Raw genomic sequence first — 19,231 nt, forward strand, 5'->3', positions numbered from 1 at the left:
CCAGAAGAAAAATGAAATGAATGGATGAATCTAACTGGGATTGGAATTAAAATCTGGTCCCAACACTAGTGTTATAAACTGATACGGTGGTTCCCCCTAATCGTATTTTGAAAACTGTAGTTAGATGTTTTCAGGTCACCAGTACTATCTGAGCAGCAGCTGTGGTCCGTTTTCAGCTGGGAATAACTGTCTCAGGTGAAGGGGCTTACACTAAGGCAGTCTGGACACAGGAGTGGGGAGGGGACACTGCTGGCTGGCGCTGCCGCGTTTGAATGATTCCCAGGCTGTACTCGTGGCGGCACTGGCTGTCTGCAGTGTGTGGCCCGGAGTGAGGTCGGCAGCTGTGGCCGCACAGCTCTCATGTATCCGAGCTGTTGTCGGGACCGAAGATGAGAGAAACAAACCACACAGAATACGCGCCTCGGCGATCCCAAGTAGCAGAGGCCCTTGTTTCAGTCCTGTTGCTCTCCAGGGGCCCAGACTGTTCAAGGATGTGGGAATTCTATAGTTTGGGCCGAGCCCTTCTCCTGGACTGTTTGGGTTCCCACCCTACGTGCTGAAAGAGCACCCAGAGCATGAACACACGTGCTTCTGCATCTGAAACTACTTTCTCCTGGACAGAATATAACAGACCAGACCCTGGACTGCAGAAAGCTGGTATTGTTATTGAGTGGGAGCATAAATCCTGACTATATCAGAAGTTTCGGATAATACCAAGAGTCCAATGAACACAGGATCTCCACTGGACTTGGACAAGTAAATGGAATGAACCCATCAGGACTTTGTTTCATTATAAAAAAGTCTCTTCCAACAGAAGAGAAGATAATCCTTTTGGCTGTGATATTTCCCCTTGCTCTCTTCCTCTCACAAAATATATTCATCCAAAGAGGATGTCTTATAAATACACACAGATATTTTTTCTCCCTTTCTTTGGGGATTCTGCTGTGGTGCACTGAAAAAGGATAAATCCGCTTAAGAGAATTTTTCAAAACGCAATCCCACTCCAGGTTTAATTATAGACAATATAGGTCAAGTTATTTTAAATAGGCCCCAAAGTGGTTGTCCCTGAACTACTTTGTATGTTTCGCATGAGTCAGTTTCCCTATTACTGAAAAAAGTGGACAGTCAGAAGTTAGACAAACGCCTCACTGTCTTCCCTCCCACCTGTCCCTCAGCCTGCCAGGTGTGTCCCGTGTATCAGTTTTCCCAGGAAGCCTCTGCACTCACTTCCAGCACACCCCGAGCTCTGCTCATCAGTCTCACACTGACTTATAATTTCTCATTGTGTCACGTGGTCATCTGATCTCACAAACGAGGCCAACTCCGGAAGGAAAAGCACTGTGTTTTATACCAAAGAAGAATCTCTTTGGACCCAGACCATGAAGGCCCCCAGGAGATGCTCTGCCACTTCCTCTTAAAAGTCAGACAACACGTACCAGCTACTGGCGTCAAGAGCACCAGTTCTATTTAGCCTACTGGAGATCTTCAGTGGATGTCTCAAAGGATCTCAAACTCTTCATGTCTGAGAACTCAGTCCAGGAACCTCCGTGGGGCCCACCCATCACATCTTCCATCTCAGTGAGTGGTACCCCATTCATGTGGTTCCCCAGCCAGAGACCTTGACCTCAGCCCTGGCAGCTACCTTTTCCTCACCCCTTATTCCAACACATCACCACTCTTACCTGACTTACCTCCTAACATCTCTCCCACCACCATGGACATCTCTCCATCTCCACATCCATCACGCTGGTCCAAGCCACCACCATCCACGCCCGTGTGGACCACAGCCTTAGCTTCCCATTTGGTCTCCCTGCCCGTCTGTTCTGGAAACGTGAGTCTGCTCAGATCACCGTCCACACAGGGTCTTCCTTTTGCTCCTCCGTAAGGAGCGGGCTCCCTCGCACTGTTTAGGAGGCCCTGCAAGGTCGGGCCTGTCAACCAGCTCCCCAGCCTAGGGCTCTATCGGCGCCCCCTCAACTCCATGGACTCGCACGTCCCCTCCCCTCCACAGTGATTTTCCACACAGGCCCCTCTCCCCGCCACACCTGCTGCCATCGTGTCCCCTCTTTCTTCCATTTCAGAGCCTGCACCCCGGAGCTCCGAGACGAGGTTGCACCCTCCAATACCGTTTCTTGTATTTAAAAGACGTGCCCAATCCCTCCACCAAGCTCCACGAGGGCACAGAGCACGTCTGCTTTGCCCTCTGTTGTATTCCCAGTCCCGAGCACAGCTGCTGGTCCAGAGCAGGCACTTGACTTGAGGATTACTTCCTGATTCCACAGTCATCGTCACCAAGTGGTAGCATCTCCCAACCACTTTCGTGGACACTAGCTCGGTTCACCCTCAGAACGGTCTCCTTTCACAGATGAGGAAAGTGAAACAGACAGAGGGTCTGTGGACTTTGCAGACCGCAGTGCTGACAAGGATCGGGCTGGATCCGTTTTCTGATGCCCAGTTCTGTGCTTTCTCTACATGGCGCTTTCTCACTTTACTGTACCAAGTATGAATGTAGTGATGAAGTCTGAAGGACCCTGCCCCTGGGTCAGACTCCAGCCTGGCTCTGCGTCACTGTGTGACTTCAGGCAAAGTGACGCTTCTCTCTAGGTCCCAACAGTGCCCATCCACAGGGCTGCGGAGAGAATTAAACGGGACAAGGGGTGGTGGGCCCCTGCCAAGGGCTTGGTCCACAGTAAGATACATAAGTGTTAGCTAGTAACAAGGAGGGATAAGCAGTCTTACTTCCAGTACCTCTACGTAATTCCCCTACGCTAGCAGGTTACTTTCTACACTGTAACTACGCTAAATGCCATAAGCGCTACAGCTTCTGATTATATAGCATCAAACCCTTTTGCTTCGTCGTGTTAGGAATTTTAGCCCTTCTTTGCTTGCTACAGATGCAAACTTCCTCCTCACTCTGGCTAGCCTACTTTATATGCCCCAGAGCTTCCCCTCTCTTCCTCAACTCCGGGACCACCTGTATCCGGGCAGAAGCCCAGAAATCTGCCCCTTTGGTCCCCCGGCTATAGACTCCCAGGGGCAGGAAGGATTCTAGCCAGCCACAGATTCTCATTTGGGTTGTTCTACCTCCTTCTTCCCTGGCTAGGCCCAATCCTCCTAAGATCAGTGTAGATTTTCCTAGAAGGGAATGCAGGAGCAGGCGGCCACGGCTGTGCCCGGGCAGGCACTTGCTCTGGGGCAGCCTAAGCTGACCTGCTTCTGCTTTGCTGAGAAGCGTACTCTGTCCATCCATCTCGGGTGCATTCCTTCTTCTAGCAGAACAACTTACCTATTGCAGATAGAGGTTAATGACTGAGACTACCAACACGGGACAGCTCACTGGCTACGCCAAATCCACCCCACGGAGAAATGAGTCCCCCGTCTCCTGGGAACTCCCCACTTTAAACCCTGTTATCTTTAAAGCAAGCGCTAACATGTGTTACTTGAAATAACAATACAAACTCACGGAGTACGGGTGAGTTCACGGTCTGAGACTGTTCTCCGGGGTCAGCTGAGATTCACAGCTGCCCAATGTCAGGACTGATGATGGCCACTCTGATGCCAGCACGACTGTGTCCCCTAAGCCTCTCTATGTCCCCGGCTATGGGACAGGGGTACCCTGGGATCTGAACGACTGGTTACCCTTGTGTTTCTTCCTGTTGTGAGAGGCTTGTGAAACACCAGGGAAACAGGACAGGTTGAGAGTCAGATGCCTTCAAATCCTGGCTGTGCTTTGCAGCCTTTGCGACTTAGCCTCTCTGAGCTCCAGTGTTCCATCTGAAAAAAAGAGACTGTCTCATGTATAGTCTCTGGGTGGTTGTTATAGCCCTGGGGGGCCTCATCTGGCGGCTAGAACATATTACCAGGTCAAAACACACGACTTGCACCATTCCTCCCTATTTTCAGTTATAACAATTCTTTAAAGGTATGTTATATATATGAACTTCAAAAATTCAAGTACTCCCAAGTACAGTTTTCTTTTTCTCTGACTGCCCGTAATCTCTACCTCAAGCCTCTGATTTTCCTCAGTTTGGGGAAAGGTAGTCTATTTGCTTTTAGGCGAAAGTTAAATCGCATAATTTCTCAATTTAGATTGACAGAAATCAGCCACTTTCCAGTTCGAAACCCCCCTCTCCTGGGTTTTCTTCTCTCCTATGCCACCCCAGCTTGATTCCAAGTGGGTCCTGGCGTGGGCAGGGGCGGGTGGCCTCTGTTTCTCCTTCCATCATGCTCCTGGGCTGGCAGCCTTTGAGCTGTGACTCATCTGGAAGGATTCTGAGTGTCGTCTTTCACATCACACCCACTGCTGTGTATAACCATGCCTTAAGGGCTGTGATCCCTGGCTCTGTCCTCACAACGTCCTCACTGTGGCCTCTCGTTGTCACGTCCACGCCCATCCCCTGTTCCACCTCATGTTGGTGGTGTTCTCCATCCTTTGAAGCTCTCGGGAGTCTTATTCTGCCCTCCCCGCTCTCCACCCGCCTCTGCTCTGTCACCCTCAATCCACTGCAGCTTGAGGGAGGTCAGGGAGGTCTGTCACCACCAGGAGTCCAAGTGAGACGAACAAGGCAAAGCTCCCCATCACCCTGGGATCCCCCAAATTATGGGGGTTCCACTGGGTTTTAGTCTCTCCTCTTGGACTTATCCTGAGGCAGGTGCATACAGACTAAGATTGCATCTTGAGATGCTTCTGGAACACTCTTCCCCCTTCCCAGCTTGGATAATTTCCCTCTAATTGAGGAAGAGTGGGAGGCTGGAGATTAACAGCTGCCCAGATTAACGGCCCTCTTCAAATCTTCTGGCTCTCAGGCTTTTCAGGGTGAAGCTGAGAATCTGAGTCCTTGTTGAACTACGAGGCTGTACTGTTTCGAGTGGTTACCCTGTCAGAGGCCAACCAAGTTAGAGGCTGGGCCAGAGCACATCGACGGATGCTTTGAAGATGACTCACCACAAACTGACACTTTACACACTGTCCTGCTATAGATGTAACTTGTTGCCGTGAAGAAGTGAGAATCTGTCTCACCAAACACTAAATCTATTTGCCTTTCCTATAAGCTTCAAAAGAATAAGACCCAAAGGATAATAAGAAAATGACCATATGGACTGTGACTTTTTCTTTTCAAAAAAATTTACTTAAAAAATTAAAAAATAGTATCATTGACTGTGTTGTGTGTGTGGGAGACTTTTACGTGTACGGTTCTATGAATTTAAAAACATGTATAGATTTATGTAACTACCACCACAACCAGAATATAGAACAGCTACACTACTCCAAAAATCTACCTTTGCACACCCCACATCCCTGAACCCTGGCAACTACCAATCTGTTCTCCATCACTATGGTTTTGCCTTTTGGAAAATATCATATACATAGAATCAGAGAGTATATGCAAATTCTCGAGTGTAGCTTCTTCAACGCAGCATAATGCCTTTGAGAATCACGCGAGGTCTCACGTGTATCAATAGTTCATTCCTTTTTAACACCTGTGGGGTCTGTGGCGATTTCCCCTCTTTCATTCCTGATGCTGGTAAGTTTGTCTTTTTGTTTGTCAGACTTACAATAGGTTTATCGATTTTACTGACTGTCTCAAAGAACCAGCTTTCAGTTTCATTGATTCTATTATTCTTCTGTTTTCAATTTCATTGATTTTTCCTCCTATCTTTATTATTTCCTTTCTTTTGCTTGCTCTGGGGTTATTTTTGTGCTATACTGTACCCTATGATACATGCTACAAGCGTAATTCTTTTTCTAGTGTCTTGAGGTAGAAGCTTAGATCACTGATTCAGACTTTTTGTCTTTCCTGAGTTTCTAATACTATAAATATCATCCTAGGCACTATGTTAGCCATGTTCCACAAAGTTCTAAATGTTGTAATTTTATTTTCCTTCAGTTTAAAGTATTTTCTAATTTCCCTTGAAACTTCTTTCTGATACACGGGTTATTTGGTAGTATGTTATTTAATTTCCAAATGTTTAAAGATTTTCCTGTTATCTTTCTCCTACTGATTTTTGTCTAATTTCATCAAGGTCAGACAACATATTTTGTATGATTCTAATTATTTATTTATTTATTTATTATTATTATTATTTTTTGCGGTACGCGGGCCTCTCACTGTTGTGGCCTCTCCCATTGCGGAGCACAGGCTCCGGACGCGCAGGCTCAGCAGCCATGGCTCATGGGCCTAGATGCTCCGCGGCATGTGGGATCTTCCCAGACCAGGGCACGAACCTGTGTCCCCTGCATCGGCAGGCAGACTCTCAACCACTGCGCCACCAGGGAAGCCCCATGCTTTTATGTCTTTTGGAGAACTGACCCCTTTATACATAATGCAGTGTCCTCTTTATCTCTGATGATCCACTTTGTTCCAAAGTCTGCTTTGTCTGAAATTAATATTGCTATTCCAACTTTCTTTGGATTAGAGTTAGCATGGTATATCTTTCTCCATCCCTTTACTTTTGTATCTTTATTTTTATTTATTTTTCTTTTTCTTTTAATTGGAGTATAGTTGATTTACAGTATTGGGCTAGTTTCAGGTACACAGGAGAGTCTTTATATTTAAATCGGGTTCCTTGTGGACAGTATATAGTTGGGTTAAAAAAAATCCTTTCTATCTCTGTCTTTTAATTGGTATGTTTAGACCACTCACATTTAATGTGATTATTATTCTAGTTGGATTAATATCTTTGTAACTTTTCTGATCATTGCATTTATTCTTCGTTTCTTTTTCCCCCTCTTCTTCGGCCTCCTTTCTGCCTGTAAAATAGATATAAAATTATGGCCCTGCATTTCTTTCAAACTGAAAAAATAATGGGGAAATACTGTTGCAGAAAAGTTTGAGAAATGATATCACTTCCTATTTATTTTGTCAGCACAGTTCGCATGTTGTCTCTGTTTTCAAGAGAGTACTGTCATGTCATAGAGGCTCAGTACATTTGAATTTTAAATGTTTCTTCCTCTGTTCCTGGTAAAGCAGATGTCACGGGCCTTCACGCTCTCCAGGGACTGAATTACAGATATAGATTGTTTGACTCTCAGGTTTGTGCAATATATAATTGCTTTTATGAATTATCTCATAGGGAAGCTGCTTGCAGTGTGTGACATCTATCTTATTCTTTCTTAGTACTTTGATTGTCAGGAATAAAATGAAAAATGAAAGCAGTTGTGTGATTTTAGTATCAAACCTAATTTCAATTACGTCTGTGGAACAGGCAGGTCTGCAGTTCGCACTTTAGTGAACAAGGGGCGGAGAGTGGCACCTGCTTTTTGTAAAACGCCCTGGAATTTAAGGGAATATTTGGCAAGCACTCTTCTGGGGGCACAGATTTCATTTCCAGCCAATGCCCTGTAGATGTCACCATTGCCACTTCTCACAGGGAAACGTTCACCGCGGGCTGACAGAGGCCAAACTTGCTAAACCATTTGGTTGTCAAGGAACCAGGAGAATCTGGTCGTCCTGACCTGTTCACAGATACTCCTGTGAGCGTGCCAAACTCTGGGATATATCCTCATTCTGTGTCATTTTCATCCACTGTCTGGTACCTGGTATTACAAATCACTCCAACCTACAGAAACTCCTCCCTCGTTTGGCTTCTTTGAGGTGGGACTTCCCCTGTTTTCAACAGCCTTTCTCACCATCTCCTGCGTTTCCTTTCTCTCCTGCTCCTCCTTGGGCTGAGGGGCTGTCCTGTGTCTGCCTTCCTCTTCTGTACACATGCTCTTGTCAATTTCCTCCCTCTATAATGTCACTTCTATACAAATGTCTCCCAAGTCTACAGCTTCCTTTCTACAGCTTCCTGTTTCCTCCCCTGACATCTAAACCCATGTTTAACTCCCTAATGGAGCTCCCAGCATCACAAAGCACAAAGAATCTTGGAAACCAGCAAAGGGGAGCCACACCAGGTAGGCAGGGATGCTGCCTGTGGGATGGCCGGAACCCATCAGCTGAGCTAATTTAAGAGAAGCAGAAATTCAGAGCCACAAGTAACTATACAAAAATAAGCTCATCCCACCTGAAATTCCTGAGAGGATGGGAGATAGGGAGGATGCTCCTGGAATGTGGGATGGCTTCCATAACTGACACCCCAGGCCAGGGATTCTTATTACTTCAAAGAGCTGCTTGGCATAGCTGGGGCGGGGAGGGGGTGTTCTATCCCTTGATATTGGGAATATTTTGATATTTGGGGGTTACGCTAAGCATTTCCTTAAGCTCAAGTCCTAAGGGTAAAAGCTAACACTCATGGTTCTCCCAGCAAAGGAATGTGGTCACAATGACCTTTGGGACACAAAAGTTCTTTTAGAACAACAATCGTTGGAATAGCCAATTTACTATTTCATCAACATTCCCATCAGGTCATATACTGAACTGTCAGAAATGCCAACCTAGGTGCTCACTTTTTCTCTAAGGCTTTAGTTATTCAAGGTAAAATTAAGGAAGAAAAGATAATCACAGGGCACTGTTTATAAGGGGGAGAAGCACAAAATACTATATTTAAATGGACATTTTTAGGATTTAGGGAGCAACAGAGAGCGTACGGTTTTCAGGTTTTTTTTTTTCTTTTTTCTTTTTTTGGTTGCATTGGGTCTTCATTACCGTGTGCAGGCTTTCTCTAGTTGCGGTGAGCGGGGTCTACTCTTCGTTGTGGTGCGCAGGTGTCTCATTGCGGTGGCCTCTCTTGTTGCGGAACACAGGCTCTAGGCGCGCGGGCTTCAACGGTTGTGGCTCGCAGGCTCTAGAGCGCAGGATCAGTAGTTGTGGTGCACGGGCTTAGTTGCTGCGCGGCACGTGGGATCTTCCCGGACCAGGGCTCGAACCTGTGTCCCCTGCATTGGCAGGTGGATTCTTAACCACTGCGCCACCAGGGAAGCCCCTCGGTTTTCAGGTTTGATCAGGTGTAATCATTGCCCTGAAGCTCCCGACGGTGGGAAAGTGTCCTGACACATAAACTCCCCTGGCAGCCGGATACAACAGCTTCTCTGCTGTTTTGGGGTCCTAGGGCAGACTTTCATCCGATGATCCATGCGAATGTTATCAAATGGCAAAAGCAAGCAAGCATGCATTTATTTTCCAAAAGGATTCTACACAGCCTGCTCGGATGGAAGCAGCCAGCTATGGAGCCCGGAAGGTGAATCTGGGCCACCTTGACCAAGAGGAGCCGCCGTCTGTTACAGAGGAACCTTCGCACTTCCAAAAACAGTTCTGAGTCCCTGGATCTCCATCCGCAAATCATTAACTAATCTACCCTGGGCTTCAAGATAGGGAGGGGCCACCACTCTGCAGACAACCAGGTTGGACTGTCCTCTGCCCGTACACACGCTCCCCCTCCTCTTTACTCACAATAATCCCTCCCAGCTCTCCGTCCCGGCCCCTGCCAGTCTCCTTCCCAGGGCGTCCCTTCCCACTCACAGTGGTGGGCTTCTACCAGAACATACACCATTTTTGTTTCTGGCTTCAGGTTGACTATTACCTTAGATCATTTTCTCTAAGCATCCTCTACATGTGTTTAACTTTTAGATTATTGTTTCACATTTTGTTCTTCCCCCTTAACTACATCAAAACCTTGAAGGCTGGGTGGAGAGAGAGAAACGACCACAATATTGTGGGAAAAATATGAGGTGGATACGGGCTGACCTGCATTTGTATCGTGGCTCCATTGCTTTCAATTCTGTTGTCTTCGGAAGGCTACATAACCTCCCTCAGCCTCGGTCTCCCCGACTGTCACATGAGAATAGTGTCCACACCAGGGCGGGTTAAAATACTATATGGAAAGTGTCCAGGACATAGGAGATGGTCAATAAACAGGAGCGATATTGTTATTAAGGTGCTTTGCCTTCTACTTTTTTGAACCCTCCACAGAACCTTTCATACGGTCGGGGCAGGGTTGATAAAAATCTACTAACGTAAGTGAATTAAAGATGAAAAGTTAAGTATATGAACTATATTTAAAAATATGTATCCCTAACTAACAACAAAAACATAGATAAAATGGGACTAAAGCTGCAACTAAAGAGCTGGCAAGACGCAACTAAGGAGCCTGCCTGCCACAACTAAGACCCAGCACGACCAAATAAAGAAATAAGTAAATATTTAAAAAAACATAGATAAAGTGAATAAGGAAACATGTCATTAAGTATTAAACCTAAATGGTGAGTATTTGGGTGTTATTCTTGCCATACTTCTCCACAATTATTCAATATATTTTTGTGATAAAACGTCAAAGAGTAAAAGAAAAAAATATACATTCATATATATACACTTTAGGGAGAAGGAGGCTGATGCATCATTAATTTTGATTAAGCTTAGAAAGTACACAAATGCTTGACATAAATTTTCATGCCTTGTGGGCCTAAACTATTTAATAAGAAATAAGAAATAGTTAAAAACCATCGTCTATCCCATTCATAAAGTTAATGATAAAAATGACACAAACCAATATGAAAAAATATAGAATAAATATAATAAATCTGATTAAAACTAAAACGAAAATAAATACACCCGCAGATGTAACCTGTGTAAAACCTGATGCTACAGGGCGAGGCAGGACCACCTCCTGGATTAGCCGCCAGGGGCTGCCAAAGAGTAGCGTTCCCGGGAACCAGGCAGCAAAAGGTAAAAGTCTTTTAACTTGACCCTGAGAAGTGAGAGTCCCTGAGAATCACACTTATTAGTACAGTCCCCCCAGAGGTCTGGGACCACGGATTTCAGCACAGCTGTCCGGCCTGTGGTGAGGACCGTGCCTTGTTAGGGGGAACGGAGCTGCCTGGAACGAGCACAAGCGTGAGGTAGGTGTTGGCACCTAAATGTGGCATCTTAGCATCCCTGGACGCTGGGCTCAGGCTGTACCACAGCTGACAGCTTTCACAGCCGCCCTGCCAGGAGCTGTGAAACATGGGGCAGAAATGAAAGATCCCTATCCGGGCTCCAAATTCCTTTTTCTAGTGACCTCCCATACTTAATAGCATCAGCACATTCTGGAAAAAATATACAGCAGCAGCAGCTGAACAGCTGGACTAGAAGATTAATTCTATTCTTGAAGTTCACCCCAAGCCAAATCCTTTATATACATAACACGAAATAAGAGGGGTGTGGTCTGTGTTTCAGCTTTACATTCCTCACATATGTCTTATTCAATCCGCCGGAGAGTAAAACATTTGTCACATTTTCCTTGTCCTCAAAAAGAATGTTTTATTGAATATTTGTTCAAAGCACCTTTGCCCATTAATTCACTCCATTCTCACAATAACCTTGTAAAGAGTTATTATCAAACCTACTTGAAATTGAGGAAACTGAGAGTCAAAGATGACTCTCATCAGAGGTGATTCTGCAGCGGGAAGCCGAGGGGAGCAAGGATGTACTCCCGTTGGTGATGCTGTCACGGCTCAAAGAGGGGCCGCAACTCGCTCAAGGTCTCATGCAAGATGGAGGTGGAGGTGGGACCGGCTCCTTGCTGGCACGGTCCCCTCTCTCCACTACGCCTGCTTTGTAGACGAATATGCTACAGCGTAGAAAAGATACAGGTGTAGAGTTCCAGCAGGGTCTTCTAAGCAGAAGAGCAAAGAGATACTGCTTTTTCGGGCTGGCTATGGAGGCCACGCCCTGCACAGCTGCCATGCTGGGCTGTGACCATTGCCCCATATATAACAATAATAATAATAATGCATTGGCTTCCCCCAAGAGGGACACGGGTCATGAGAGCATCTCAGGATCCTGAGCCCTTGTAGTAGGGGCCCCATCATCAGAATTCCCAGGTTGCCTGGCCTCCACTTCCCCGCGTGCTCCACTCTGGTCACACCCCCTGGTCTAGTCTGGTATTCCTGGAAAACTCTCAAATCAATCATCTTAAACCATGTAGAACACATGCCAGCCTGAGTGGAAGCCACTTACGTTCAACTGCAGACTTTAAAAATGTCCATTTTTTCTTCTGAGGTGTCTCTGGAGAAAGAGTTGAGATCAGAAGGACGGAAAAAAGAGCACACCGTGTGGGAAGTGAAATGCCATGGCCATTGGGGAGGCCTGTCTGGAGCTGCTGGCTGTGACTTACTGCAAAGAAAATGAAATTCGTGCCCACCATCCATCCTGCTGAAATGTCATGCCGAGTGCGGCTCCAGCCAGTAGGGGGGTCTCATGGAGATGGCTACAAATCACCTGCCCTTGGGTCTCTGCTTGAAGAGCCATGTGTATGCTGCAGTGAAATAAAACTCGTGGTCCATGGGCCAAAAGGAATTTTCCTGGGGCCTAGAAATGCATCACTACAGGGAACCGACCCTTATTCAACACAGGAACTCTCTTCTCTGCCATGACGCCATAAATGGGGTCCAAAAGTTCTAACTTGAAAACACAGCGCATGTGACCAATGTGTTAATTCGATGTCTGCTGGCATATCTATCCACACGAAACCTTTATCAAGGATTTATCACGAAGCTGGATGATGTATGGAAGGTGCAATCCCAGAGCGGGCAGAGTTACAAAGTAAATGTTATCACTGAACTGCAACGAACAACGCTGTTTTCCTCTCTTTATTAAAGACTTCACAGTCAGTGGAAAATACACATCCAGCTGAAGAACGGAAAACACGTCACTCTTTGTCTAATAAGAAAAATGCTCAATATTTACCATGGCAAGTCTGGCCCCTTTGGCACCTCAAAAATGTGTTTGTAACTTTAATTCTTACAGGGGTGAGAACGCAGCAACTGCAGCTCTTTAAGGTTGACCCCAGTGGTACTAGACCAGAAGGGAAGACATAAAATTCAAATTGGCCATTTACTGCTGCTGTTAACACTTTGACCAGGGAAGAGGCAGAAACTATTGGTAAAACTGAAACCTGTTTGTCTTGTCTTCCATCACAACAATAACTTGGTAATTAGCTCTTTGGGCCAAAAGCTTTAAGCAAGAAAGGAAACAACAGAACAGGTCAGCTCAGGCTTCCACACTGTAGGGCAAGAGAGGCTGCAGGCTATCGTCAAAGGTCAGAGAGCCCTCCACACTTCACGGTACAGATAATAAAGAAAACCAGCGGACATGGTGCTGGTTAATATTCTTCTGATTTTCTTCTTTAAATCAGTTAGAAATTTAGTTAGTTCATTTTCTTAGTTGGGGGGCATTTATATAGCATTTTTACTTTCATTTACAGATACCGGAAGGTCCATACATGAAACTAATGCCTTACGGGTTATTGATGTGCTAACTGATAATGTTTAAACCTCAAAGGTAAATGTTCAACTTCTCCCCCAAACAGGGCTTGGCCACCTCAGGGTGGAGCACGAACGCACAAAGTCAGACAGACCCGCGCTCCCACCGCCGCCCTTTCACATTCAGAGGCAGGAAAGCCAAACTACACCATGGCTGGTAACAGACTCGGAGTCCGGATGGCCCAGGAGCCTCTGGACACTCAGGCTGAGGAAACCAAGCCTCTCTGCACTGTCAGAAGAACCGAGGGGGCAGGGAGGACGCCCCTACCCCATGCTGTCCCGCGTGCACTGTGAGCGTGGCCCCGAGGAGAGGCCCCAGCCCGGCACCTTCCGGGTCCCCTCAACAGCCAAAGTGGCACCGCCCTGTGGCCCTGGCTCCCTCTGTACTGAAGGTGTAGACAGTTCAGACCCTGGCCGTCTCAGGTCTAAAATGCAAACATTCACGTGCTCCATTCTCTTCCAAGACCTCACCTTCAAAGCGTTCATTTATGCCCTTTCCCTTCTTTTTTACACCATTTTCCCTTCTGCAGTCCAGGTTATGGATCCTTCCTCCCAGACTAACGTCTTCCACGCTCAAGTCTAAACTGGGCACCCAAAACATTACGCGGTGCTGGCGGAGATGCTGTATGACCTGAAAATCAAACTGGTCTCTAACCCCAAACTCGAACTGAAACACACACACACAACAACCGTCACCACCGCCATCCTCCCCGCAAACCGAAAGCCCTTCAACATTCACCAGATGTGGACTCACCTTCCTGAAGAAAAGCTGAGTGGACACGGCGAGTGCCTCAAAGCCCCGGACGGCCTTCCTCAGCTCCCCCTGCACGAGGCCCAGCTGCCGCGCCTGCTGTTCGTACCTCTCCTTCAGCCGCTGCACCAGCTGCCGCTCGGCCTCTCGGGCCTGCGGGTCCGGCTTGGGGGAGGCCCCGTTGCGGGGGGCCGTGGGCCTCTGCTTGGGGTATCCTAGAAAGAAAAACAGTCACCTGTGAGTCACATTCAGCCCGAATGTGACAACCGCTCCTTATGACCGAAGGATTCCATCAAGTAGCTGACAAGGAATTGCCCATCATTTGTCATTTTAGGTGTTACAAATGAAAAACAGGGACTTTAAATATGGCTCTGTTGATGTGGTCTGAAGTGCAAGGTTTCAGGCCTGGAAAAAAGAGTACCAGACAAAACGGCCCAATTCCTTCTAGCTGCCTTCATTCTTCTGGGTCTGCTTAGAGAGACTGGAGCAGTTGTGTTTTTGTTTTTGTTTTTGTTTTCTTCAAGGGGATTCCTCTTTGAAAATGTCTAATGGGAAATCAATCAGTCAATCCAGGTCGAAGTCAGAGTTAACACCTAGCAACTCTTTCACTGGGCATCGGGGAGTAACGCCTACACGCCCTCCCCTCCCTTCAACCCTTTCTTTAAGGTCAGGTTCAAGTCACGTGTCTGATGACCTCTGCTGCAGGGATTTCTGGCTTTAAATTCCTACAGCACCCATGCCCTGCATGTGAGCATTCACACCACCTCCACGGCTGAAGGTCCAGTCCCAGCCACCATAACCCCTCACCTTCTAACGGGAGCCCTGCTTTTTCTCATCTTTCACTGTACAGAAGCCAGAATGATCTCTATAAACAGAAAAGAGCCCACGGCCCGCATGGACCCCTCCCTCCACTCCTTACGCTCCGCTGCAGTAAGAAGAAAGTGCTCGTTCCTTACACGGCCCACAAAGCCTCTGAGATCTGGTTCCTGCCGGGCAAATGTTAGGGGTGTGTGTTGAGGAGGGTGCACAGAGGGAAGAACCAGAAACTCTGCCTGGGGTTGGGGAGGCTTTAAGAAGATTATTAGGCTGAAGCATTAAGGCGTAAAGGCCCAGGAAAGAGCTCAGAGACAAGCACTGCATCACGGTCCCAGACCCTCGGGTAAGCAAGAGTCTTCCTCGGATCGGCTGTACTTCTAGCATGAGGCTCAGGCAGACCTGACACCCCCAGAGAGCCCTGCGGTGGCCAGTGGACTTACGTTCCCAAGAATATTCTTTCCTTGGCTCCAACAGGTCACGTCCTAGAGGACATGACAGGGACACGGACCACACAATCATGAATAAACTTTAATGTTTCCACCGTTCTTTCGTCTCCCCGCTCTGCCTCCAAAACATCAGGGCGTAACATATAGAACAAATCGGAAAGCAGTGGCCTCTTCGGTACCTGATACCGTGAGCTGCAGCAGAGTCATGGGCCTGAGAACACACAATGGCCTCACCTTTTAAGGGGAAAAGATTGTTAACTGATCTAAATACTTCTGATTGTTAATTTAATGGTAACCATGCTAATTTTAATCAAATCTTCCTCCTTTTAAGAAATCATCAGAGGGCTTCCCTGGTGGCACAGTGGTTAGGAGTCCGCCTGCCAATGCAGGGGACGTGGGTTTGAGTCCTAGTCCGGGAAGATCCCACATGCTGCGTAGCAACTAAGTCTGTGCGCCACAACTACTGGGCCTGTGCTCTAGAGCCCATGAGCCACAACTACTGAAGCCTGCGTGCCACAACTACTGAAACCCGCACTCCTAGAGCCCGTGCTCCGCAACAAGAGAAGCCACCGCAATGAGAAGCCCGCGCACCGCAACGAAGGGTAGCCCTGCTCACCGCAACTAGAGAAAGCTCGCATGCAGCAACGAGGACCCAACGCAGCCAAAAATTAATTAATTATAAAAAAGAGGAAATCATCAGAGACTGGAATATGACATATCTTCAACTAGTACGGCTTAATGGAATAGTAGAATGTGAAATTATTGCTTCTTTAAAACTGTCTTTGCGGCATAAGAGTATACAGCATTCCAGAAGGCAAATCAATCTTAATATATACTTAATCCCCACCTTCTCAATACTGAAAACAAAAGAAAAATAACTACTGACAAAGTGTGAGAAATTTCACTGCCTGCATTAAATTCTAAGGCACAGTCTAAGACCCAAGGCACACTTTCCTCAGGGTTACCGTTTGCCGTTTTATCGCTGCGGCTGGTGATTTTATAAACACTCCAGTGTTTGTAATGTGTTGAGGTACCGGGGGCCTGACACCATTACAACAGAAGGTACTTCTTTTAGAAATCCAAAATAATAATAAAACATCCTTCCAGCTCAGCCAATTAAAGCTAATTGCAATCTATAGCATACAGAGTTACCTCTGCACTTGTGGATATTAGTAAATGTTCACGTTGCCCTGTGTTTCTGGCTGTCAGATTTATCCTCTGTTATTATTACCATCATCATCATTGTTTTTAGGTTAGCAATTATATTGTAAACAGCCGATATGAAAGGATTTGGTGAAATCCTATTCTTGGTGTTTACTTTGATACTGGTGTTGTTATTAAACCGGTTTTATTCACACACTCAATATTCGAGGGTTCTACTGAACACCGGTATACTCAGTCCACGTTTCTACTCCTGGGGCCACCAAACCGATGTTCTGAGCCAGGACGTTGGCTCCCCTGTTAACATCAGCTTTTGACATGAACATATCAAGCCAATGTTTAGCCGTACTGTGACACCACACCGCCTGATGAAACCAGTCCTTGCGTGGGACTCCAGGCTGGCTGCACTTCACAGCACAGACCAATGCTCAGGCCTCAGTGCTAAGACTACTGGAAGGAAACGTGGAGAAACAAGGTTGCATGTGAAGTTCTCTATCGCTTTTAGTTGAAAAGGGATATGGGGAGGGGGAAGGGTAAGCTGTGACAAAGCAAGAGAGTGGCATGGACATATATACACTACCAAACGTAAGGTAGATAGCTAGTGGGAAGCAGCCGCATAGCACAGGGAGATCAGCTCGGTGCTTTGTGACTGCCTGGAGGGGTGGGATAGGGAGGGTGGGAGGGAGACGCAAGAGGGAGGAGATATGGGAACATATGTATATGTATAACTGATTCACTTTGTTATAAAGCAGAAACTAACACACCATTGTAAAGCAATTATACTCCAATAAAGATGTAAAAAAAAAAAGAAAAGGGAACTGCCATCTTTTTAAAAATTGGGTTGGCCAAAAAGTTCATTTGGATTTTTCTGCAAGATGTTATAGAAAAACCCAAATGAATTTTTTGGCCAACCCAATATATCAAATATAACTTTGCCTGTGACTAATAATCATTTGACTGTCGTCAGCATAGCTCTGATCCTCGCTAAAAACAGCATTCTTTTCCTGTGCTGTGGATTTTGTCAAATATGTCTACAGTTATTCCCTGAAGTATCGTTCTGTCACTCACTTTCCTGTCCGCCCATATGTCCGACCATCCCCAGGACGGTACGGAAGGACGGCCTCACAGCCTCACCCACCGTCCTGGGGACAGAGAGCTTATGTTGAAAGAAGATGAATGACACTCAGCCAGCTTCACCTGGTTCATTAAAAATTAAAAAGGATTTTGCTTCCTTCTGCTGTCTTTTCTTAAAAGCCAGCACATGATGAAGTTTAAATACAAACCTGCTTAGGAAGTAAAGGGTAAATGGGAACACGGGACAGAAAAGTTGTGAGCCAGTGATCACAGGCAGCTCATGGAGCACACGGTCGGCACTGGAATGACTGTGATGACGGTGACCCACTTCTGACCTCTTACACCCAAACTTCTCTGGAAAAGCCACCATACATGCTTCAAATGAGGGCCGTGCCACATCCCCTGAGGACATTTCCATGCGCTGGAAGATTTTATTACCTCCTTCCCTGTTCTTTGTGGTACTTATATTGCTTCTGGGGAGGTCAAAGGTTCAAGGCAGGCAGACATGCCACTGACCTCTGTCTGCAGCCAGGTGGAGTCAAGTTACGTGTGTTTAGTCTCTTTCCAAAAAAAATCAAAACTCTGGTCGCCTAGAATATTCTGATTTCCATCCAGTTAAACTAGGAAACTGAGATAGCCTCATCCACCAGAGGGCAGACAGCAGAAGCAAGAAGAACTACAATACGGCAGCCTGTGGAACAAAAACCACATTCACAGAAAGATAGACAAAATGAAAAGGCAGAGGACTGTGTACCAGATGAAGGAACAAGATAAAACCTCAGAAAAACAACTAAATGAAGTGGAGATAGGCAACCTTCCAGAAAAAGAATTCAGAATAATGATAGTGAAGATGATCCAGGAGCTCGGAAAAAGAATGGAGGCAAAGATTGAGAAGATGCAAGAAATGTTTAACAGAGACCTAGAAGAATTAAAGAACAAACACCTAGAAGAATTAAAGAAAAAACAGACAGAGATGAACAATACAATAACTGAAATGAAAAACACACTAGAAGGAATCAATAGCAGGATAACTAAGGGAGAAGAACGGATAAGTGACTTGGAAGACAGAAGGATGGAATTCACTGCCACGGAATAGAATAAAGGAAAAAAAATGAAAAGAAATGAAGACAGCCTAAGAGACCTCTGGGACAACATTAAACACACCAATATTCGCATTATAGGGGTCCCAGAAAGAGAAGAGAGAGAGAAAGGACCGGAGAAAATATTTAAAGAGATTATAGTTGAAAACTTCCCTAACATAGGAAAGGAAATAGCCACCCAAGTCCAAGAAGCACAGTGAGTCCCAGGCAGGATAAACCCAAGGAGAAACACACCGAGACACACAGTAATCAAACTGACAAAAGTTAAAGACAAAGAAAAATTATTAAAAGCAACAAGGGAAAAACGACAAATAACATACAAGGGAACTCCCATACAGTAAACAGCTGATTTCTCAGCAGAAACTCTATAAGCCAGAAGGGAGGGGCACGATATATTTAAAGTGCTGAAAGGGAAGAACCTACAACCAAGATTACTCTACCCGGCAAGGATCTCATTCAGGTTCAATGGAGAAATCAAAAGCTTTACAGACAAGCAAAAGCTAAGAGAATTCAGCACCACCAAACCAGCTCTACAACAAATGCTAAAGGAACTTCTCTAAGTGGGAAACACAAGAGAAGAAAAGGACCTACAAAAACAAACCCATAACAATTAAGAAAATGATAATAGAAATATACATATCGATAATCACCTTAAATGTGAATGGATTAAATGCTCCAACCAGAAAACACAGGCTCGCTG

The 19,231-nt window shown here is 46.0% G+C and overlaps 1 protein-coding gene across 9 annotated transcripts in view; it reads right to left on the reverse strand.

The window, feature by feature from the left end:
• The window catches only part of MTUS2 (microtubule associated scaffold protein 2), a 494,370-nt gene that overhangs the window by 96,359 nt on the left and 378,780 nt on the right, over positions 1 to 19,231 (reverse strand). For all 9 annotated transcript variants that reach the window (XR_010937004.1, XM_067713577.1, XM_067713576.1 and 6 more), the window contains one exon: positions 13,938 to 14,149. Coding sequence is in view for 8 of the 9 variants with exons in the window: in XM_067713577.1 (XP_067569678.1) it covers positions 13,938 to 14,149 (212 nt within the window). In the remaining variant the exon portion in view is untranslated. The remainder of the gene's footprint in view (positions 1 to 13,937; positions 14,150 to 19,231) is intronic.

This window comes from Pseudorca crassidens, chromosome 18, assembly GCF_039906515.1.
Source record: "Pseudorca crassidens isolate mPseCra1 chromosome 18, mPseCra1.hap1, whole genome shotgun sequence".
NCBI lineage: Eukaryota > Metazoa > Chordata > Mammalia > Artiodactyla > Delphinidae > Pseudorca > Pseudorca crassidens.